Source organism: Perna viridis, chromosome 11 (genome assembly GCF_037379345.1).
Source record: "Perna viridis isolate PV_CMFRI_1.1 ecotype Kerala chromosome 11, ASM3737934v1, whole genome shotgun sequence".
NCBI classification, from domain to species: domain Eukaryota; kingdom Metazoa; phylum Mollusca; class Bivalvia; order Mytilida; family Mytilidae; genus Perna; species Perna viridis.
In genome coordinates, this window is record NC_142455.1 from 2,904,216 (window position 1) to 2,928,142 (window position 23,927).

General features: G+C 33.1%; 1 protein-coding gene across 1 annotated transcript; it reads right to left on the bottom strand.

The window, feature by feature from the left end:
- Positions 1–1,773: 1,773 nt before the first annotated feature.
- LOC148602329 (chitin synthase chs-2-like) lies at positions 1,774–23,255 on the bottom strand. The gene is given in 16 exon segments (XM_088551704.1): positions 1,774–2,746; positions 3,474–3,556; positions 4,341–4,534; positions 5,231–5,395; positions 5,961–6,358; positions 6,628–6,828; positions 7,655–7,865; positions 8,279–8,432; positions 9,525–9,678; positions 10,835–10,950; positions 13,486–13,595; positions 15,159–15,246; positions 15,942–17,044; positions 17,609–18,149; positions 18,925–18,968; positions 23,118–23,255. Coding segments are annotated over 16 exon segments (4,191 nt in total). The 5' UTR covers positions 23,121–23,255; the 3' UTR covers positions 1,774–2,120.
- Between the last annotated feature and the right edge of the window lie 672 nt (positions 23,256–23,927).

Genomic DNA, 23,927 nt, shown 5'->3' on the forward strand with positions numbered 1-23,927 from the left:
CTGGGAAGTGTCTGAGACGTAATTGTTTTGTAAATGTGTACCGTAGAACTTACAAAAATTTGAAAACTTTGATTTTTACTATATAGTTAATTATGTGCTTGAAAAAAAGTAATTAATTGTTTCTTTTGTTGACTAGTGTTTTATATCTGAATGATTCTGAGTTACATTTGATATAACCTAATGAACTTGAAATTTAATAATAAAACAACATGATACACTCTTTCTGCTTTTTCTGCTTCATAGACTTCAACCTACTCAGATGGCAGAGGACGTTTGAAAGCATTAATCATTAATTATATCACATGTCTCAGAGGTAAAATAGTTTTCTTTTCATCTAATTACCTTCTCGACTGGTTTCGTTAAAATTTAGTACAAGTTCAAATATAGTCAGGTTTGTATTTGAATGAAGCATATATGAGCTTCGTCTATTCAAATGATTGGAATAACAGTGATCAAGACAGAAGATGTATAATGTACAAAAACATTACCCATAGCTATCAAATTTGAACACAGAATAATTTCAATGTAGCAAACAAAAGAGAAGACATTTTTGTAAACATAGACATCTGATCTTTGAGATTTAATGCAAGAAAAAGGAATAAGGAGTATTCAGTATAATAAAGTGAATAACATATAGATTAAAGGTTGATAGAGAATTAGTTAATTCCTCAGCGCGTAGTGATTTAGAATTTTTGTCTATATTAAGTGATAAGCGATTTCGTGCTGAGCAATACACACTAAATTGTTGAACAGTTAAGTAGCACTCCATTTAAGAATCATGCAAAATGTAATTCATAGTTGGTAGCCTACATATTTTTTTTTATTTAGTTTAAAAACGTTGAACTAAACAAAAATTAACAAGTGGTTTTCCTTATAACCCATGTTCATAAGATATATAAATTATATAGTATGTACTGTATAATTCAAAATAAAGGGGGATAAATCTGTAAATGACACTAAAATACAGTAGACACCATTGGATTTTCAATGTGAATTATATCCTAAGAGTAGACAGATTGGAATGAATTATTATACGTTTCATCATATAGACCTCTAAAGCAACTTAATCACAAAAATTAAAATATGTAGCCTTTTTAGGGTCTATCACATATTACAGAATTTCATATCTTGAGTTCACTCAAGTCCTCGAGGCATACAGTTCAAAAAAATACATGTAAGAATGTTCATTGGAGCGAATTTGTTACTAATAATTTGATTCCGGAACGATCTTCCGATTTGTTTATCATCTTCTATTATGTTACATTCACTTTCTGTTATGTTACAGGTGAGTTATTGTAATATTGAGCGATAGGAAGACGATTTGAATCATGGGTGATATGATTTAAGTGCTGATCGCAGGAAAAAATATACCATAACCGCTCTTGATTGTTGTAACTGTAACAGTGTTCGTTTGCACGACAATGTCGATCGAATGACCTTTAAAAGCGGCAATCAATTCTTTTTTTCTGACTTTCAAGTGCCTAAATTAATCATTTATTTTAGTGGCACGATGACTATGTTAATAATCTAGATGTTATATAGTGTTTATAGTTTATTTGATTAAGTTCAAATCATAAGTTCTGAAATAAGCGTACCTACATAGCTCAAATGTGGATTATTTACATAAAAAAAAAATTCAAACGAAGCCACACATAAGTATAGGCAATTTTACATTATTTTTTTACAAAAATGTATCGATGAACATTTACATCTCAACGTAACACAAAACGTATTATAAAAACGTTACAATAAGAAAACTTAACAAACTCATACTTATGAAGTTTCAACTTTATAACTACCAAAAACATAACAACAAAATTAAATACAAACATTATGCGATTTACAAACAGTATATAAGTGCAATCTAATGAAATATAATCAAAAAAGGCACACAACCCCTAGGGCTTAAACGGGGGTAGGGTTATAGACAAATATTACAGATTCCACACGATAGAATACAAACATTGTTTAAAATCAGAAAAATGGTAAGAAAGGTCATAGTCATGTATTTAAGGTTAGACACAAGGAACGTCACTACTAAATTCTGACTTAAAAGAAAGACACAAATTGAAACACATAATCTTGAAAGGAAAGTTATCAATTCATGCCTGACGTCTGTTTCAGTTGGCCCTTGTTCTTTTAATTACCAATTCATTAGCTGTTTGTTCTCGTTTTAAGCCAGTTTTGGGTCTTTGATGAATTTCATCCACTGCTTTTGTTCCAGACTCAAAAACAGTTTGACGAATAGCAGTACCCGGTCGGTTTTCATTCGTGTTGTAACTTATATCGAATATTACAGTTTTTGCATCATCTTCAAGTGTGTCGATACCGCAATATTTTGCTTCTGACATCACATGAATTAAGGTAGAGAACCGATGGTAAATCATACAAACGAATTGAATAAATAAAAGAATTCCAAACATTAAGGTAAATAATATCGACAGTGGTTCTATGGATATATTTTTGCCTTCGTTTCCACATTCTAAGTTCAACACCAAAGATGTTTCAAAGGCATCGACACTGGTGATAGCAAATACCCCCACAACAAGAAATGTGTTAGTAAGAAAAATGAAAAGTACTGATATATTTCTAAGTTTTAACAAGTCGTTTAGTTGTTCCATCTTTTCCTTTTGGTTATAATTAAATGGGAAAAGATACGTCTTCAGCAGTACTTCCCAAAATTCTTTTTCGTCGTTACCTATATCTTTGGCCGCTTGTAGTTTCCAGGACACAGATATTTCATTATCTATCACAGAAAATAAAATAAGCAAGAAATGAAAATTTCCTTATTTACTCACTTACAATATGATGGGTGCCAGGAGTAGGTCATTCATCGGAGCACCTAATTTTGCTCTCGATATTTTGTGGTATTTCATATTGCTAGTGCTTGTGCGTGTGTGTGTGTGTGTGTGTGTGTGTGTGTGTGTGTGTGTGTGTGTCTTTTTTCCATATCTTTAGTCTCTATGTGTTAACGTATTTATTTGGTTCGCTACATTGTGTGTGTAGGAGAGAGCAATCCAGGGAATCAAAAAAGTGATCCAGGTAAAAAAAAACAGACATTGAAAACAGACACAATAAAGAATATACAATAACCAATCTAATACATACAAAGTAACATGAGTTCATGATAATGACCATACAACTTTTGAATTGATGACTTCAATCTTTTAGAAACATTTCCCTGTTCCAGAAGCCTAATTGTAAGAAGTCCAGCGCAATACAAAAATCTGCGTAGTTACGGCAAGCTCTGGCATAACGTATGAGTTGTGATATGAAAACTCCATACGCAGGTGCTGAAGGAATATTGCCACAGATGAAGGAAAAGTTAAAATAACTGAACGAAATGTCATCAAGTTTGTCGTATAGTTTGGTCGTCCCTGTTCCATTTGATCACGTTTAGGCCGTGTTTTTTTTATCTTTACCTACTTGATGCGCCCCATTGATGATTCTTTGGTATTTTTGCCGATATCTACCTGTTGTTCTGTCTTTGTCATTTGGAAGACCATGCTCTTCATCAGATGCTACATAATCACTTGATTTGTCATTACAACAGCGTCTAAAACAGTCAAAACAGTGATGCAATACAGTCATTTATTTATGTTGCCAACACGAAGGAAATTCAGAATCCAACTTTTAATCTTTCGGTAGCCCTTTAGTATATAAAAAATGATACCGAAACAAAACACTAACACGATGGTTTGTATTCACTGTCCTCTATTACCACAGGATAAACAGTTTTCGTGCAATATTCATAGTATGGGGAATTCTATTAAAATCCATATAAACGATTAACAAAATGAAATGTTTTGCCCGTATAACAATTAATTATTACAACGATATACATTGTAACTATTTGGACATAAGCTGGTTCACTGAACCCTTATGCTGTGTGTTTGAAAATGTTGGATTTCTGATGAAACGTTCATTTTAAACGAACATTTTCCATTCAGTACAAGGTGTCAAGGTGGTCGGGTATGATCACCTAAAGTCGCAGTAACTGGAAATATTCGATTTTCCGAAATAGTGGTAATTTAAAGTGGTTTTATTGATGGTGGACAACTAGACCAGGAGTGGCTAATTTCTATCAAGTTTCGTTTCGAACAGTTTGGCTGACATTAGAAAGAAATAAAGCTTGGAGGAAAGCGGGAATAAAGAAAAAGAGAACCAAGCAAAATTGTCTTCGAATTAACACACATCTCACTCTGTGAGATTGTAATTGATTTCTTAGCCTTTTACAGAGGTAAAGTTCAGTTTATGCAGAAAACACCGGCAACACATACAAAAAAAAGTTATCAAATTATTATTATTGAAATTAAAAAACGACTATTTTTGTTACATACTTCAACCAGCTGCGAACTGTTTGGAATCTTTGGTTTGTTTCCTTGTTGGAACTTTGTTTCTTTTTATCTTTTGGTTTTTCCCTGGTTCCCCAGTTTACATTATTGAGGTTTGCCACTGAATACAGGAACATGAGCATCGATACTGATGGTACAGCAATGAAGAACAGGAGCCCATGCAATATGCACGATACTTCCTTAAGGTAGAGAAATTAATTTTCTGAATATATTTTGTTCAAGAATATTTGAAATTAGTGCGATTTCAAGACAAATAAAATCAAATTAAACTGGTCCGTTTGGTAAACTAGCATCAGTGGGCTTTAGTTATACCTAGGAAAATATTAAGGATTATCGAGTTTTAGATGTCATTTAATGTTAGAATCAGGCACTGGTCGACACTTGGTATGAAAAAATACCCACCATTTTGAAAGTTTAATTTGACTATTTGTACCACCAAAACCCTGGACGAAGTGCAAGATTGTCCATGTTATTTGGTACTGGGTTATAAGGTCATTGAAATTCACTGAAAATTGACAATTTAAGGGCAGATTACTCTGTCATAAACCTCATTTTTCTAACATTCTATTGCCACATTTCCTAGCATTCCAGTGATACAGAGATCAAATAATTTTATCTGCAAATGGGTTCTATAATCATAAATAAGTTCACTTGTGCATAATTGAAACGCGACTTGGTTATCAAATCATTAACAAAAACAAAAAAAAAAACACTTGTGTGGGAGATAAATAGTTTCTTTGTGTTTGTTTAAAAAGTATTGTAATCGATATCAGAAAATTACTTTTACACAAAAACAAATTTAGAAACAAATGCAATTAGGAACTGAAATAGAATATTTTGAAAAGTATGGGTAATTGTGTATGTTTCTACTATACCTTGGGATGTGCTAGCGCCGAAATAATGAAAACAATAGCAACAAATACTAAAATAATTGTTGTTGATGAACAAAAGCCTTGGTCAATAGACGTTTTCAATAATCCTAAGATCACAATCAACATCAGGATAGCATAAATAGCAGATAAAACTGCACCGAAGGTTAACTGAAATATAAGATCGATTTGTGTATAGTTTCTAACATTGTACCAATTTAAGTTATGTTTACTGAGACAACCAACATCATAAAGATAAACCATTTCTTTTATTTTTTTCCGTTGCAAAAACATAATTGCAGAGAATTGAACAAAATTCTAATGTGAGATTTCCATGTGAGCAAAGGGCCGGGTGATAATAAAATTTGCGGTGAATTAGAGAAAACACCCTATAACTTTAAGTAAATGTAGTTCATAATGTTCAAGCTGGTGTTTTTATCTAAATCGGTGAAAGGGATAGGTGATAGGGAAAAAGAGTTTTTTAAAGAATTTATTTATAAAAATAAAAACGAAAAATTTAATTTACATCAATTTTAGATGTAAAAGTATTTAAAATATGCAACTAAAATATTTGATAAAAATGATTGCAAAGGGGATTCCAAGGTGTTGGGGAATTTTCTACTGGCAATTAGGAATTCTGTACGTGGAATAGGGATTGGGACAATGGTGATGGGGAATTGTAATTTATGATGTAAATGGGAAGTTTTCACCATTCAAAAGCTGTATACAAATATACCTATTTATCTTCTTTTGCAAATAAACATGTTAACATGAACAATGCTACTGGAACTAAATTAATGAAAAAAACCAACATTGGAGACATGTCGGGAAATCCAATCAGAACTGCTCCGACGACAAGCATAAATATCGTCCCTGGAGTAAGTATCGATGAAACAAACAAAATAATCTGGTATATAATGTAAAGTAACGAGATATCATGGTTTTCTCTACGTAATTGTGCATTATCAGTCAATATTTCTAAAATATTTGCCATTGTGGATGGAGACCATCGACGACGTTGTTTCCAGAAATCATAAAAATTTTCAGGTGCATAGGTAAACGCATCCGCCTCCGCAACATAATCAACTCGATATCCTCTCTTGAGTAATAGTGTACATAACCAGCGGTCTTCACCTAGAGAAAGTAAGAAATGATTAATGGAGACTAAACTCCTTGGCAGATAACTCTGTCAAAAACCTTATGTTTTCTAATACCCTTTTGAAAAAAAAAATTCTATCAAATTCAATAATTGTCTTTTAAAATAAATAAATAGTCCTTGGATACAATTATTTTGTCAGATCGGTGGGATATTGTCATGCATGTTTCAGAATTTTCCCAATTGGCCTGATTCTTACGGAAAACTTACATTGAATATTGATAATGATAATAAAGGCAAAATATACCTTGATCATATTGTACGTGATGTCTGGCTTCACTAGGATTTTTTGTGTAAGATTTTGCGACATTTTTGTCAATTAAAGCTGACGCCCTAAACAGACTAAAACAACCTGGGCTGCACAAAACACATCCCGTCACGTGTTCCGTTGCTTTCTGTAACCAATGACTAACAGCATATTCAAACTTTTGATACCAGACTATTGGCCCTGGAAAATTTGCATCAACACAGACAATAAACGCTAGTTCCTATGATATGAGAATAGGGAAGGCAGATATGAGTATTGTACATAATTCAGTGTAAATTTGTTTATCAAAGTTTTTTTGTAAAAGAAGTTCACTTTTATTTCGCACTGCTAAACAATGTGTCATTTATAATATCACAATCTATAGTTATATTCAGTCGGTTATAATATATATGTTCTCTTTTTGATACATCTACCCTGAAGAATTCGAGATAAAGGATACAACAGACACTATGAAGTCAGCCTCATATCTTGACCTTCAGTTAGAGATCGATGATATTGACCAAACTAAACGAAAAACGTGATGACTTTTCATTCCGTAATATCACCTTTCCTTTCATTTTTGGCAACATCCCTTTAACACCTGAGTATGAAATTTTCATATCACAAGTCCTACGTTATAACAGAGCTTGTTGTAACTACGCAGACTTTTTGTTTCGCACTAGACTTCTTACAAATAGATTTCTGGGACAGAAGTTTATGGTCGTCATCGTGGATCGTTATTGTATATCCATCTGTACCACGAAAACTGATTTGTTCAACGTGTCATAGTTTCCTTTCCTGTTTCATCTACCCCGGACTTGACTTTTAATGAGCAACTTGGTGGGTGTTTCTGGAAAAAAAAGAGGGCGCTTACCCTACCGGTACACCTGGTTCATACTCCCAGGCTTTAGTGGAGGCCATATTGCTCATTTACTTTTGTTACTTTGTATGCATTATTTAGTTATTCTATGTTATATGTTGTGTTTCTTAAACACACTGGGTTAATATCAATCCATGTGTAGCTTACCTGATCCAATCGGATGAATACGTCCACAAACTGCCCCTACGTTACTATTTTTTGTCATTCGTTGAATGAGCTGATCAACTGCTTCCGGTTTAAAGTCTACATCGCCATCAAGGGCGAGAATAAACGTGTTATCGACCTTCCCTTTTTCATAATTATTAATTCGAGGGTCAAACCCACAGTCAAAACTCAGCAGATAATACATGTACATCACCTATGGAAAAATGAATTATGGCCTGATAAAAAAATCAGCTCAATTTCAAAGTGCGTGTAGGTGAAAATAACATTCTTGAGATAGTCCCCATTGATATTTTTCAGTCATACTGGAAAGCGTTCGTTTAGTAGTCAGCAGACACAGGCTAACAAGTGAAGTTCCGCAGCAAGAAAATAAAAATAAATTCAATTATCAGGATCAATATATAAACATGAATGTTTTTGTGAAAATGTGTATTACTTCAAGTTCCTTGTCGTTAATTTTTCAGATTGTGAATATGTATTTTTTTCTATTTTTATTAAGATGTCTGTGGTTTAGCATTTGAAATACAATGCACAATGACCTTAATTTGCACGTTGAATCGTTCAAGTAAATCTATGCTATTGAATTATAGTACTAAAATTACAGTGTACCTGACTCCATCGTTTTCTGGCTCTGATTTTTGTCTTATCTTTCAAATGTATCACACATTTTGTCCAAAACGGAAGTCGAAATTCAATCCTGCCACCGAATGGAGTGACGAATGACTCTATTTCCTCTATACCTATACGTTGATCATACAATCTTCTATAGTTTTAAATGGAAAAGAGAAAAATAACTTTTAAACATAATTTTTGTTTAATAACAATTTTGTTCTGAAATCCTTGTACAGCAGTTTGATATTTATAATCGAACTTTCAAGATCACAATGATGATATTAAAGTAAGAAATAAATTATATTTTACAAACCAATTGTGGCATCATGTTTAATGTTTAAGATGCTGTTCTGATATGAGTGGCACAAAGTAGACTTGATCATACTGAATTTTTTGTTCCAGTGTAATGCATTTATTATATTCTACATATGTCGAAAACAATGGAGTTTGTTTTAAATCGACAATGGATGGTCGATAAGATTTTCCTAACAAAGTGCCAAATTTTGCTCAAATTGAAGAGTTATCCACCTTTTTCAATGCATGTCAATGCTTTCTATGTAATTTATTTCTCTTTAACCGATACATTATTAAATAAACAACATTCAAAGAAAATATGTCTTTGTGATATTAAAACAAAATCTCCCAGGAGCCTGAATCGCTCACCTAGTTGAATTTTTCCTTTCAATGACACTAAATTAAATAAAACGTTGTCTAACAATTTTGACTCGAGAAAACTTTGATAGGACTTATCGTAAGGATCATTTCAGTAAATGAAAGTCTAAATCTATCAGTTTTCAAGACATTGGCTTAAAACTGTACAAAAAAGCCTGTCATTTTCCCCTGTCAAGGGCAATAACTCTTATGAGAAGACGTCTCACAAATTTTATTCCTGAAGACTTTTGTAGTCCTAAAAAAAGGATCATTTCAGCTATTGAATTAATTTGGCTAAACCTAACCATTTTGGAGATATGTTAAAAAAAACTACTGTCTGACCCCTATTTCTATTTTTAGTAACAACGGCCATGTTTTTAGACAGATCAAAAATCCAAACGTCAGTTCTATGCAGGATACCCCAAGAAACATTCATACCAAGTTTGGTTCCAATTGGTCGAGTCGTTTTTAAAAATTGTTAACGACGACGACGGACAACAAGTGATGGCAATAGCTCACATGGCCCTCGGCCAGGTGAGCTAAAAATGACATAATTGATGTGTTTAAAAATCAGCCATGTATAACATTTTACCTCTTTCCTTCTTCTATAGACTTAAAAAGTGTCTTAACGTAGTCATTCACATTCAACTGTTTCTTGTCAAAACCTTTTCCACTAACTTTAGATTTTTGCTTAGAATCAGATTTCTCCGTAGGTGTCTCGAATGCGTCATCAAAAAATATGTGAACTGTAGACAAAAGCATTCTTCATAAGATAAAAAGAGAGAACGATTGGCTGTTAACCGCAGCTTTTGAAATACTGATTACTTTAATTTCAAGAAGTGTTTTGATCGCTATTTATAAAAAAAATCATATATCGTCGTCTAAGTAAAAACAGGTGAGAAATAATTACTTTTTTTTAAGAATTAATTTATGATGTGAAAGCCAAGGTTACGTGTCTGCTACGTAGTAAATAAGACAAACTTTTTTGTACTAGATATACAGATTCTTGCGAAGTCAAAATCAAGGACGCAAATATATGTTTATAATCTTATAATTTTATTGAAAACATGGATGGAAACCTTTTAAACCGTTTGTATACAATAGTACTATATTTCTTCGTTTACACGTAATATATGAAATATGGTTTTGAGGTTCACTGTTTCAAGAGATGGATGTTTTTTTATTTCCCCAAAAGTTCATTTTTAAAACTTATGCACATTTCACAGCAAAATATCACTAAATCGTTTCCCTGACATCGTCTTGGGGTCCTCTAAATTCATTTCCCTATAAAACTAAGATTGGAAGAAGCATATCAAAAGAACATGTGACAATTTCTAAATGAAATGAATTTTCCGTTGTCTCTCTATTTTATTTAAATCATGAACTTACCAAAACGTATTTGCATGAAAGAGAAATCAAGGCGACCAAGATTCTAGTGGAAATCAAAAGAATGTAATCTAATACAGACTTGGAAAACAGACAAACACAACGAAGAACATAAAATAACCAAAATAATACATACAAAGTAACAAAAGTAAATGAGCAACTCGGACTCCACTAAAACCTGGGAGCATGGACCAGATGTACTGGTAGAGTAAAAGTGTCCTCTGCTTTTCTAGAAACATCGCCGAGTTGCTCATAAAAAGTCAAGTTCAGGGTAGACGAAACAGGAAAGGAAAACTATGACAAGTTGATCAAATCCACACGAAGAATCACATCCTTTAGACAGTTAGAATTGCATTGTGATGTTGGCAAAGTGTGAAAATAATCCAAAACGTTTCACCAAGATTCGAGCAGAAATAAAAGAATGCTTATGAATATATATTAATATCATTTCATGAGTCTTAGATTTTATGGTTTACACGGTATTTTTTAATTTGAAAAAAAATGTATCTTACCAACCTTCTAAATCGTACTTTTTCTTTACATTCTTTTTCATACTATTAAGATCTTTTGATTGATCTTTAATTTTTACTTTTTCTAAATAATCATTTATGTCGAAAATGTGTCTGTCAAGCCTGAAACAATATAATTGTTATAATTGTTATAAAATATTTAGAAGCTCACATAGACTCGAGAAAGATTATATTGCATTTGTACGGAAGTTGACTGAGATTTTCCCTTCAGTACCTGCGTATGTTCATATCATAACTCATACGTTTTGCCAGGGCTTGCCGAAACTACGGAGACTTTTTTTATCGCGCTAGAATTCTAACGAATATGCTTCTGCGCCAGGGTTATGTTGCTACAAGATTGAAGTCATCACTACAGAAGTTTTATGGTCGTCATCATGAACTCGTGGATCGTTTGGTGTATCCACCTGCACCATTAAAACTGATTTATTCAACGTGTCATAGTTTTCCTTTCCTTTTCGACTTACCCGATCTAGATTTTTTATGAGCAAATCGGCGGGTGTTTCTAGAAAAGCAGAGGACGCTTATCCTACCGGTGCACCTATTCCATGATCCCAGTTGTTGCTTTTGTTACATTGTATGTATGATTTTAGTTACTTTATGTTCTTTGTTGTGTACGTCTGTTTTCCATGTCTGGTCTTTGTCCCTAGATTACATTCTTTGATTACCGCTAGAACCTTGGTTTCGTTGATTACTCTTCCCTTTCTGCTCAGTTCTGAGAATGCATTTTAATAACAGTAACTCTAAAAAGGTGGCATTCCTTACCACATTCAAGCTGAATCTGTTATAATAAACTGGTTCTAAGGATCACTTTCGCAAATTATCGAGTTTTTTTAATCTTTGAAAAGAACAAAGGCCTTTTTTACTTTCAATGAAAATAAATTGAACCAGGCTACATCCTACAACTAAACCAAAATAAATACTTCCGTAGGCTTAATTTTAAGGATCATTTCATCAATTCAAATTATCTTTCTATCTAAAATGGTTTGCAATGAATCGACTTATCAAAGTACAAAGAAGGTGTCTTTCAAGACAAAAGCTCCGAGAATAAGCATCAAACGTCTTCCAAATCGAGGGTTTTATTTTGTAGGACTCATAAGGATAATTATTCTTGTGAGGCTGATTTTATGGCTGATCTAATCCAAAAGAAGGACATCGTAGATATATCATTTAATCTTAGTTCCCGCTATATTAATGACGTATACTATTCGACAAACGCGATGACTTTTCGTTCCGTATTGTCAACTTTCCTTTCATTTGTGACAACATCTCTTCAGCACCCGAATATGGAGTTTTCATATCACAAGTCATACGTTATGCAAAAGCTTGCCGTGCATACAATAGACTATGTGTATCGCGCTAGACTTGGAATAGGGTTACATTGCTACAAAATTGAATTCCCACTATAGAAGTCGCTACGGTCTATCTATCTGCACCATGAAACAAGATTTGTTTGACATGTCATCATTTTCCTTTCCCCGTTCGTCCTCCTTGGATTTGACATTTTATGAGCATCTCGGCGGTGTTTCTAGAAAAGCATAGGACGCTTAACTTACCGGTGCGCCTTGTCCAATGCTCCCACTTTGAGTAGAGTCCGAGTTGTTCATTTATTTTTTGTTACTCTGTATGCTTTTTTTTTTTTTTTTTTTTGTTATTTATTTTCTTTGTTGTGTTTGTCTGTTTTTATGTCTGATTACAATTACATTTTGTTCTTTCAATGGCAATAGCTCCTACAGCTGTGACCTTATGGAGACTAATGTAGGCCTTATCTTCAGGATTACTTCAACAACTGAAAATTTTCCTCGATCTACAACGGTTTCTGGATCATTTTTGGTCTTTCAAGGCCTTGTCATACTGACATTTAAAAAAAAGTTTTTTACATATAAATATAGGATAAGCTACACAAAAATCGTCATGTTTTACCTTTCTTAACGCAAAAAGAACAGCTATGGTAAAACGCAACACTTGCATTAGGGTCTAATTTAAATCTAATAAAACAATAAATACCTTCAGAGGTCACCAAAAAGTCTTCAACAAGAGTAAAACCTTTAAACAAGCTCTGAGAGGCCTCGGAAACAAAAGTGAAAACAATCACGGCAACAGTATGATGATTATTTTCAAATTCTTCAAAATAAGCAAACACTAATTAAAAAAAGGGTAATATAAGGACAACAAGGCGCATGAATAAGTATAATTCTGGGTAATATAAGGACAAGAAGGCGCATGAATAACTATAATTCTGGGTAATATAAGGACAAGAAGGCGCATGAATAACTATAATTCTGACCGTGGACAGGCGCAAGAAATCTGCGGTGTGATCAATAAGCTCAAAAACTTGGTTTTCTTGATTATTCTATTAACTAGTCTTAAATGCAGTAACCATCTGCCTTTAAATTTGGATTTGGAGATAATCTGCTGAGCGATTTCAGATGAAAAGATTCCCAAAAGAAAACTTGACGATTAGCGAGGACGACCGACGCAAAATGATGCAAACAGTTCATATGGATATTCAGTCCTGATGAGCGAGCTTAAATTGGCCATGACATAAATGTAGCTTATAATAACTGACACTGTAAAGTAATTTGCTTCATTCATTGTGGCACATTCAATTAATTTTTGTGTTATAACAAAACAAATTACTTGAATATTGAAATAAGCAGCTGAACCATTTCATATTGTTCTTCATGCCACATTGTTGCACAGGCATACAGTTTTATCTTGTCAGCAGCAACTGAGTCGTTTTCTTCCTTCTGAAATAACCGATCAGAATGAACTTCATAAAAAAGTTGCAAACTCCGTCTATCTTTTAATCATTAAAATGTAAGTCTTCTAGGAGTCAGGCAAAATGGGAAAAATCAGAAATATAACGAAAATAAACCAACCGATCTGACAATAAAGTTACACTCAATGAGACATCCACTACTTTCAAAAACTTTTTCTTGATATCTGCAACACTGACTTTCCTCATATTTTTGTTTTTTTGATAGAATGTACAAGAAATTATATTTTTTATAAAGTTTCTTACAGAGACAGTCATTTTTATAACACATGAACCAGCGAAATAATACATAAACCGGCAAAATGAAAATAGCCACTAAGTTTTTAACCTACTGCAGAGTACCACTCCAGCTTAGAATCATACAACATTTGACTCAGTGTTGAAAAGACATATTTTTTAAATGTTGTAGTGAACAGAAATTAATATATGGTTTTTCATATAACCCCTGTTCATAGGAGATAAACATTATATAGAATGTATTGTAGAATTCAAATTGAAGGAAGATAACTCTGTAAATGACACTGGAATACGATAGAAACTACTAGATTTGCAATGTGAGTAATCTCATAAGAGCAGACAGATTGGAATGAATGATTATACATTTCATCATAAAGATCTTAATAAGTAACTTAATGACAAAAATAAAAATGTGTACCCACTTTTTAGGTGTATCACATATTACAGAATTTGTATGATTCTTAGCTGGAGTATTACTTAATTACTGGATTAAAACAAGTTTTATGTTTAACATCCTGCTTCCATAGTGGCCATAAGAGATTTCGTTGTAGAAGAAAACCGATAAGGCGAAAATTATTGTATCCTTGATTAATAAATCGGAGGACAAGATCATAATGACTCATATCTTGTTTCACTAAAAGGCTCAGATGTCTGATTGTAACATTTTCACTTTTACTTAATTTTCGTATTACAATACCCTATTGACAAAACTATCTGCGCGTATTGAAAACGGTATCAAGTAATATTATCGACTTGAAGCATCAATGATGAGGAGTTACTCCTTGAAACATGAGGACAGCATATCTAAATTAACAATAGAATTGGTTGTATATTTGGTATTAAAATAAATACTGAGTCCATGCTTCTGCTGGTGGACCTGTCCCCTAAAAATTTAACAACCAAGTAGTCAGACTTGTCTGACCCCGAATTATATCAGATTTTATTTATCAAAGTTATCAAATTTTGCAGTATTACAAATTTCAAAATACTAAAAACTCTTAGGATTTATTCCTTTTATTACAAATGGTAGAAGCTCTCTGAGATGGTTTTTGGTTTTCAGTACGTCTGGTTAACACCTAAGATTTGGATTATGTTCCTCACACATATTTAATTGTAATTCTGCTGTTGAGAGATTACTTTTGAAACAAGTGTACAGCATATCGAAATTTACAATATACATGTATTTGATTGTTATTTTTTTGTATTTACAAACTAATAAATTAAAATTAAAACACCAACCATATCTTTTTAAAAAAAATAGGACAGTTAAACAGAATAGATTTATGCATTTACGTACCGGAGTTTTTTCGTTGTCAAATCTTCTCCGATTCAGTAACGTTCCAAAGTCTGTGAAGACACCACAATAAAACGGCAAACAAAAGATCCTGCAGATCAATTTAAGACCCTTTTAATTTATTGATCAATATTCACAAAATTATGATATTTTAAGTTATATTTCCTTCGTCAAATGTTACAACATTCAAAGAGTAATCAGGGGAACCAAGGTTATAGCGGTAATCAAAAGAATGTAATCCAAGGACAAAGACCAGACATGGAAAACAGACATACACAACAAAGAACATAAAGTAACTAAAATCATACATACAAAGTAACAAAAGCAAATGATCAACTTGGACTCCACTAAAAACTGGGAGCATGGACCAGGTGCACCGGTAGGGTAAGCGACACAACAACCACATATTGTTTAGTTACAAATTGATTAACCAATCAAAATACAAGGTCAGAAAATGTATTAATTTATGTTAAGGTACCTTTTTTAAACGTTTTGATATGGAAGACTTGCCGGACGCATGGGGCAATGGAGAATCTTGAAGGTTGATAAAAGTGACAGGCTAACATAATTTTGTATTACATTTAAATGTGAAATATCGATTTAGAAAACAAAATGTTTATCATTAAGATTCTTGTCGTGTATATAATAAGTGTTTGACACATCAAGACTGGAAATTTGGAATTGAGAACTTGAACTTCAATAACTGCGTGAATCGGAAGTTAAAAGCTGTTGTAGCTGATGCTTTACAAAGATAAAAAATATTAAAATAATATGTAAATATCTTACCTTTCGGTTTTTCCTTGCTTTAAGCCGTTGCAAATGAGCGAATATCTACAGAGGCAGGCAAATGATATAATGAGGAAAACAAAAGCTAAAATGATCTCCCAGCTTGACATAAATGAACCCGTCCCTATACTCCAATAATCGAACATCACATTACATGATCCAAAATGCAACGCTTCTGGATTTCGTAAGAGCTGAATTAAACAAACTGTAGTCACAACAGGTATAAGGGTTATTGTAGGAAAGCTAAAGCTAAATATCTGTGCTTGTATTGCACATGCCGTTCTCGCACACTTAAAGAAAAGTAAGCTGGATATAATGTTTATCAAAGCTATCACAAACGGCATGTGATTTGAACAAAACGGGTCTTCACCAAATTCTATAATGTCAAACTCCGTACTATAATTCGCCTCTCCTTTGCCAAACATGGCATTGGCACAAGCACTAGAAGGACTTGAACATTTTAGGGTTACTTGAACAATCAACCCAACGAAATATATCACCAATTTAATAATGTTTGTCAGTAAAGCAGTTATCCTTCTTTTGTCTTCAATTTTTTGGCTATCGTGTGTGTTCTGACTTAATTTTTTTGTGAAATTTTTAATGTATCGAAAACCAATTAAGAAACAAATAACCAAATTTAAAGTATTGAAATTATATATGGAAATAAAGACAATCCCAATGATTCGTGATATGATACCTGTAATTACTAATCCTAAATTAATGCGGTGTGAATACTTTGATGATATGTCTTGCAAATATTTCGCAGCGGTTTTAAACAAGTTTTGATCGTCATCCGCATCTCCGTAATTTTCGGTATTACCAGTGTGTTGTTGGCTGCCATGCGCAACACCTTTGTATAGGTTTGAAACACTGTTTACTGAATTAACTTTTTCTGACTGATTGGTTGTGGTGGTAGACACTCCATTAGTTTTGTTACCTAGATTGTTGCATCTACTGAATTTACAGATATCTATGAAATCTAAGAAGAAACATGGTGTTCCAATAACCAGATATATAACTGAGGCTGTAGCTGGGTCGTATTGTGGTAAAACTTCAAATATCATTATACAAACTGCCACTGCGTCGATTACTTCTGGCAAAATCTAAAAATATTGTATCAAATCGAATTATAGTTTTACAGATACATTTTGCTATAACCGTTTGCGAAATTGATTGCCCACTATACAATTAAAGTTCTTTTTAGAAATTGAGATTAAATTTTATAGACCTGTGATATTGATATTCATCGAACCGGTAGTATGTAATTATAAAGTCTGAAATACAAGTTACATATGAATCGCATACACTGATATATGTATGATGTGCACGTGTTTCAATGACCTCTATAACTAATTTATAAATTTCCTTACCGAAGCATATTTGTTCACCAATATTATTTACATGGGTTCATTTGTCAATATGTTTTTTATCAGTGTGTTCTTTGACTTGTTCGCGTTTCGGTTACGTCCAAGCCTGAACTAGTTGATATTTATGTGATAATATATGTTGTAATCACTCTGTGTTTTTATGATTTTAAGTATCTAAAAACGCTAGTTTTTCTAGATTTTGTTCTGTGATTGCTGATTGCTGCTTGCAATCTAGTTTACTTTGCTTCCAGACCTTGACTTTCAAAACAGGTTAACAAAAAAGTCTTTGCATAAACTCACGTGTAATAAAATATACTTTATAAGCGTAATGACATTCCCTTGTCGTGTGTCTTTTCCGTCCACAGAATTTGTTTGGTAAGCATTATTTGGTCTGCTCTGGTCACCTCTACTATCATATCCGACCTGCGTTGTTTCATTTTGCGTTTCGGATGAAACTTTAGAACAAAAGCTTCGTAGAGATGAAAAAATTGAGAAAATACATGGCAAAATCATTGCAATGAACAAGGCCCAAAACCAGTTTTCTCCTAAATACTGTGTTTCTTGGTAACATTCGTAAAGAGAATGTTCCGGACACATATCTGTTTTGTACGTCAGTTGGTAGTTCATCGTTGCTGATCTACTGGTACTATTTATTGTCGGCGGATGTAAATGCCATATCATTATATGCAATGTAACCCTAGATATAACTCCTGTAACAATCGTAAAACAAAATAGTAAGATGACGAATGGAAGTTTGATGAATCCTTCAATCGTCTGGCAAAATCCTGTGAAGAAGAGTTTGTCTTGTCCTTCTTCAAATACGTCCCAGCCACCTTCTTTCCTAAATATATCCAATAACAAAAATTATCACAGAGAGCGTTATCTGCATCCTATAGAATAGAATATCTTATAAAACACGAAATACAATCCCATTCAGTGTTTAATAAAAATCGATACACTCCCAAAACAAGCAAAGATTATTTACCGTACCGATGACTTTGATAAAAACTCAGTATGCGGGGGATAAAGGAATATTGGATATTACTTCTATATAGAAATGCATCAAAACAAGATATTTCTTCAATTTAGGTTAGGACCGAGTTATATCTGCTGAATATGTCTAAAAACATATAAAAGAGTAATCAAGTGAACCAGGGTTATAGCGGTAATCAAAAGAATGTAATCCAGGGACAAAGATCAGACATGAAAAACAGACATACACAACAAAGAATATATAGCAACTAAAATCATACATACAAAGTAACAAAAGCAAATGATCAACTCGGATTCCACTAAAAATTAAGAGCTTCGACCAGGTGCACCGGTAGGGTAAGTGTCCTCTGTTTTTCTAGGAACACCCGCCGATTTGCTTATAAAAGTCAAGTCCGGGGTAGACAAACGAGGAAATGAAAACTATGACTCGTTGAAAAAATCAATTTTGATGGTGCAGACACCATAACGATCCACGAGTTCAAAGCGTCATACAGAAAATTATATGTTAACACACAGACAGTTGGGAAACAAATAAAAGTATATTGTATATAGTACTTTCAAAACCGACAGTATTAATTTAAATGCGTATAATGACGCTGCTCAACCAGGTATGTTTTACTTACTTCTCAATATCGTTCTCCGTTGCAGATCTGATATTAATTTCTGTCTGAAAGGGACAAAAATGTGTTTAATTTGGCAATTTGACATAAATAAAATAGACCTATGTATATGTAACTACAATGTAAAAAAAATAAAGATTACGATCAAATGAATTTGACAGTGTATCGAACTGCAGAAGCATTTAATGCAATTCTGTAATTTGAAATGTTCAAACGATTTGAATTTTGAAGGTTTCAGACAGAATCTCGCATTAATAATGCATTATACAAGTTTTTTTTTCATCTTAAAATAAGTTACTAATGTTTTTAGTTGCGGTTAAAATTTTTTTTTTGTAACATGCTTATAACAAATTAGTTTACGGCGACTGTTGAACTAACAGTGTCTTTTTACTCCAAATCACTAACTACTATTAAACGTTATTTGAATTATCCACACGGGTTGAAAATAATCGTGAAGAACAAGAAGTCGGAAATACACCGTTTTGTATTTAAAGACACAATAAAACAGACACACAAATGGATGTATAAAGTCACATCTTTCCTCTCCTACCGGTTTCACCGGATCTGCAGATAATCATGGTTGAATACGTTGTTAAGAGTTACTTGGCGATGTTGCGTTATAATTAAAAAAAAAACATAGTACAGCTATAAATAACGTCTTGATGACAAAATATTTACCTGTTTTTTTTTTCTAACAAGCAATGCCAAACAGTTAAAATTTATTTTTGGACCCTCCACTTGAAACAGTAAAAATGATTACGTCTACGACAGTTTCTGGACCAAATAAGGACGGTTTTAAATAATTATTCGGAATTTCAGAGACCAAATTTGAAAAGGGATAGATACCATTGATCCTTCAACTGACCAGAAATACTTTTGCAATGACGATCAGGTATTCTTTGTATGGTCAGTGTGTGGTTGAGCAAAGGTAAAAGACGTATCCCGGGTTCTAGCGTTACGACGTCTTACAGGGTCTGAGTCATCATTTTGTGAACTAGTTGCCCCGTCCGGATCCAGGTGTTAAAATAATAGGCCTATAGCAGCGGTAAGCTTGTCGTAAAAGGCAACTAAATTAGTCCTCAGAAACCTAGCCGGGGGCTAGGCGCTCTGCCCACAGAACAACTGGGTTGTGAGCCCGTGGTGGTGGAATGGGGTACCTCTAGCATGTTACATGTTGGGGTTGTCAAGCTATAATACGGAAAAACTGACCGCAAACCATAGTGGTGCACCGTGATGAGAAAGATGTCGCGTTCCTTGCACGTTAAGAACCCTGCTATGGTATTCGATAGGAGTAGGAACCTTTGCGCTCCGCCACAGGAGGCTAAATTGCCCGACCCTACCCATCCCCCTTTTTTCTTGTGGCAATCAAAATTTATGGACACTTTTATCCTCGTGTTCCATCCCTTTTTTCATTTCATGTTCATGTTATCATCCTTTTCATGTTCATTTTATCATTCTTTTCATGTTCATCGACAAAATATAGCTGAAATATTGCTGCTCGGACATTAAACTCCATCAAACAAATTGTGAACTAGTTTGGGTCAGATGTTTCACCAATCGTAATATTGTTAATGTCCCCATTAAAATTATTTACGATGTCAGCAGACTTCCATTCCTACAGTCTGTTCACGCTAATTTTGCTGTTACCGTGGTATTCAATTATGAGTTTGTTGTCAACTTTTTAAGATTACACGCCGTTTAACTATTACAGCAGCCCAGATATTGACCCAAATAATTCAAATCACTTACTGATTAACGGCGAACTCGACGAGCAAGCGGTCACATTTTGGATTTTCCTCGTATCCGTTTTGGAACGTGTAAAAATGATAAAATGATTAATAGATGCTTTTTGGTCTTGGTGATAGAAAAAATGTGGTAAAGAAGTCATAAAGATATTTACAGATTGTATTTCAATTGTTTCTTTTGTTGACTACTTTATATATTTTGTTTTTTTTAATGAATGTTTAAAATTCAAAGATAAAGTTAAAACTTATACACTTGCTTTTGATACGACAACTTCTAACTCTATGAACAGCTCCCGTTTTAAAATACTTGTCTATTTGATTAGAGAGAAAACAAGGCAACTTAGATTCGAGCCAAAATGAACATAATCAATAGATAATCATTGGACAACACACCAAAGAAATAATCATCAGGGGCATAGAAAAAAAACTACATAAGAACCCTCACAATAAGAAATCTCTCTCAAGTTGCCTTAGAATCGTACTTTACTATTCTAGAAATACCCAAAGGAGTTCCTGATAAAACGCAACGTTGGGGTATACGTACTACGAAAACTATGAACCGGTGAATAAATTGGTTCTCATAGTGCAAATGAGAGACAAATCACGAACCAGGGTTCAAAGGGCAATTAAAAGGAACAAAATCAAATGCTTCTGACTTTCCATTAGTGTCAGTCGCTGTAAGAATCAGGCAGTGGGTGAAATTTTGTATAAAAAGCACCATATGGAAAGTGTAATATGACTATTTGCACCTCAAAATCAAGGCAAAATGATTTTCGATATCATTTTGGTAATTTCAGTTATAATTTAATTGATATTGCACTAACAATTAACATATCAACCGCAGACAACTCGGTCAAAAACTTCATTTTTCTAACATTCTATCAAAAAATGTCTGAGCAAATCCAGTGATGAACAGATCAAATAATAATCTTTTCAAATTGAAAAAGCGTCGTTGAGTGAAATGATATTGTCAGGTCGGCGGGGTTTGACATGCACATTTTTGATTTTCCCATTTTGCATGGTTCTCACAAAAACTTACATTTAAATCCCCTTTTTTTAATTGCAGTATACCAACAAAATCAGCCAAAGACGCCTCGTTACTGTCGAGCTTGGGATATGTACTCGGACTTTCTATATAGAGCATTAATATTGTAAAAATAATTCCATGTTTTAACGAATTGACTACAGGCCGAACTTGATACTAAGTAGCTGAAGTTGTGCAGCACCTTGACATTCATGTAGTAATGAAACCGGAGCTATTAAGTCAAAGGAGCTAGGTCATATGGTGCACTACGGTATTTTCTCAATTACAATTATAAATAACACTGATTGTATATGCAATCTATTTTATATGAATTAATACATTATGAATGTAAATCGTATATGTTTTCAGTTTCTGTCCATTTATTTCTTTGTTTTTGGGATTTTATTGCTAATTGTTTGTTTGTTTGTTTGTTTGTTTGTTTGTTTGTTTTTGTCACACTTCGGTACTTTTTGCCGATATATAGATATATAGATTTTTGTAGTTCAAATCACAAATAAAACGTCTTAAGACATCGATACTAGTTCAAACTGTACCAAAAAGGCTTAAAGAGTTTCCTTTATTTAGATTTGAAGAATTTTATATCATTATCTAATTATGAAATTATCAAACAATACAGGTAAATTAATCATCAGCAATTATCAAATCAATAAATTTACCGGATTTTCTGGACGCAATATGACGGGTGGCGCTTGAAAAGCAGGACATGCCCACCCATCCCGAACACATGATGTCACTTCATATCGCAACTGCTTAATTTGTTGTGATGTAATTTGGTTTTTATTGCCTTCTATTTTTACACTCGATATTTTTGCTGGCATTAAGTAATTCTTTGAAATTTTTATTTATGTGAGAAAGACCATACTCGATCGATCTTTATAATAAAATACACAAACATAGCCTGAAACATTCGAGCAACGTAAACCAAAAATAAAGGATTATACTTCGCGCAAAATCATATGGTCAAAATGTAAAAAAAAACTTCGTCAAAGAGAAAGTTGATGTCACTGTAGTTTGACATCACATCCCATGATATAGCATATGTGTATATAAAACTTTGTTTTGAAATATCATGTGGCTTTGATAGATGGTTACAGAGAAAAAAAATTATATTCAATCCACATAGTCAAAGTACTTTAAAAAAGATATAGTGATCAGAAAAACAGTTTTTTTCCCAGTGTGTCTGAAATCTATCTCTAAGTTCATACTTACCTATATCAAGCTCCTATTATTTTATCACGCGGCTTATATTAATAGATGCAATAAAAAAGTAACGGAAAATTAAATGTGCAAACAAGCGAACAGACGGACTTTTAAAGTTGGAGTGTATAATGATAACGTCCAAGGTAATTTCCGTAAGTGGGACACTTAACTAAATGAATCAAAATTCAAATAATCAAAATCCTCACCATAATGTTAAAATCTTTCCCAAATATGTAACAATTCTACAGAAAACCATGTACAGAACCGACAAGTCTCCTCTACAGTGATACAGGTTAAATTGTCCACGCAATAAAGAACATGTTCATAAGGAAGTTGCTTATATTTTGGTCTTTTAAATAAAGAAATTCTCGGTAATAATTTTATTTTACAAGTAATATAAAAAAACATGATTTCATGACCAATTGAACATGAATGTATTTGTTAGTATTTCAAATACATTCAAAATTTAAATAACAAGAGTCTATATCGGGATTTTATAATAAAGTAAGTTACTGGATTACAATAAGAGATTATTAAAGGTATTATCATAAGCATCTAGTTACCTTTTATTTAATAGAGCTCAAATACTTCGTCATATTTAATTTCATGCAAGTAAAATCATTAACAATTTGTGTTTCGGTTTTTTTTCCGGGGGGGGTCTTTCTTTACTATTATCTTATTTAATCAATTTATTTTTTTTAGCTGTCATAAACTTCCTGCATGATGTCAAGGTAGCAATTTTGACACTTTGCTGGCGTGGATTGAAGACTTAAGATTTAAAGATTGCTTCTCACGTGGTATTTTATAGGACAGAGTGACGTTTGCTTGGCTGAAAGCCTTAAATATGTTCCCGAATTTTATGGTATGTTCAGCTGTGGCCTGTTGGTTTTGTTAACACAAAGACGTGTTGGACTAATACAAAACAGTATTTGTTCCATTGGTCAATCTTTCTCGTTTTGCAATGCATGAATTATCCCAGTTTTTAGTGGATTCCGAGTTGCTCATTTACTTTTGTT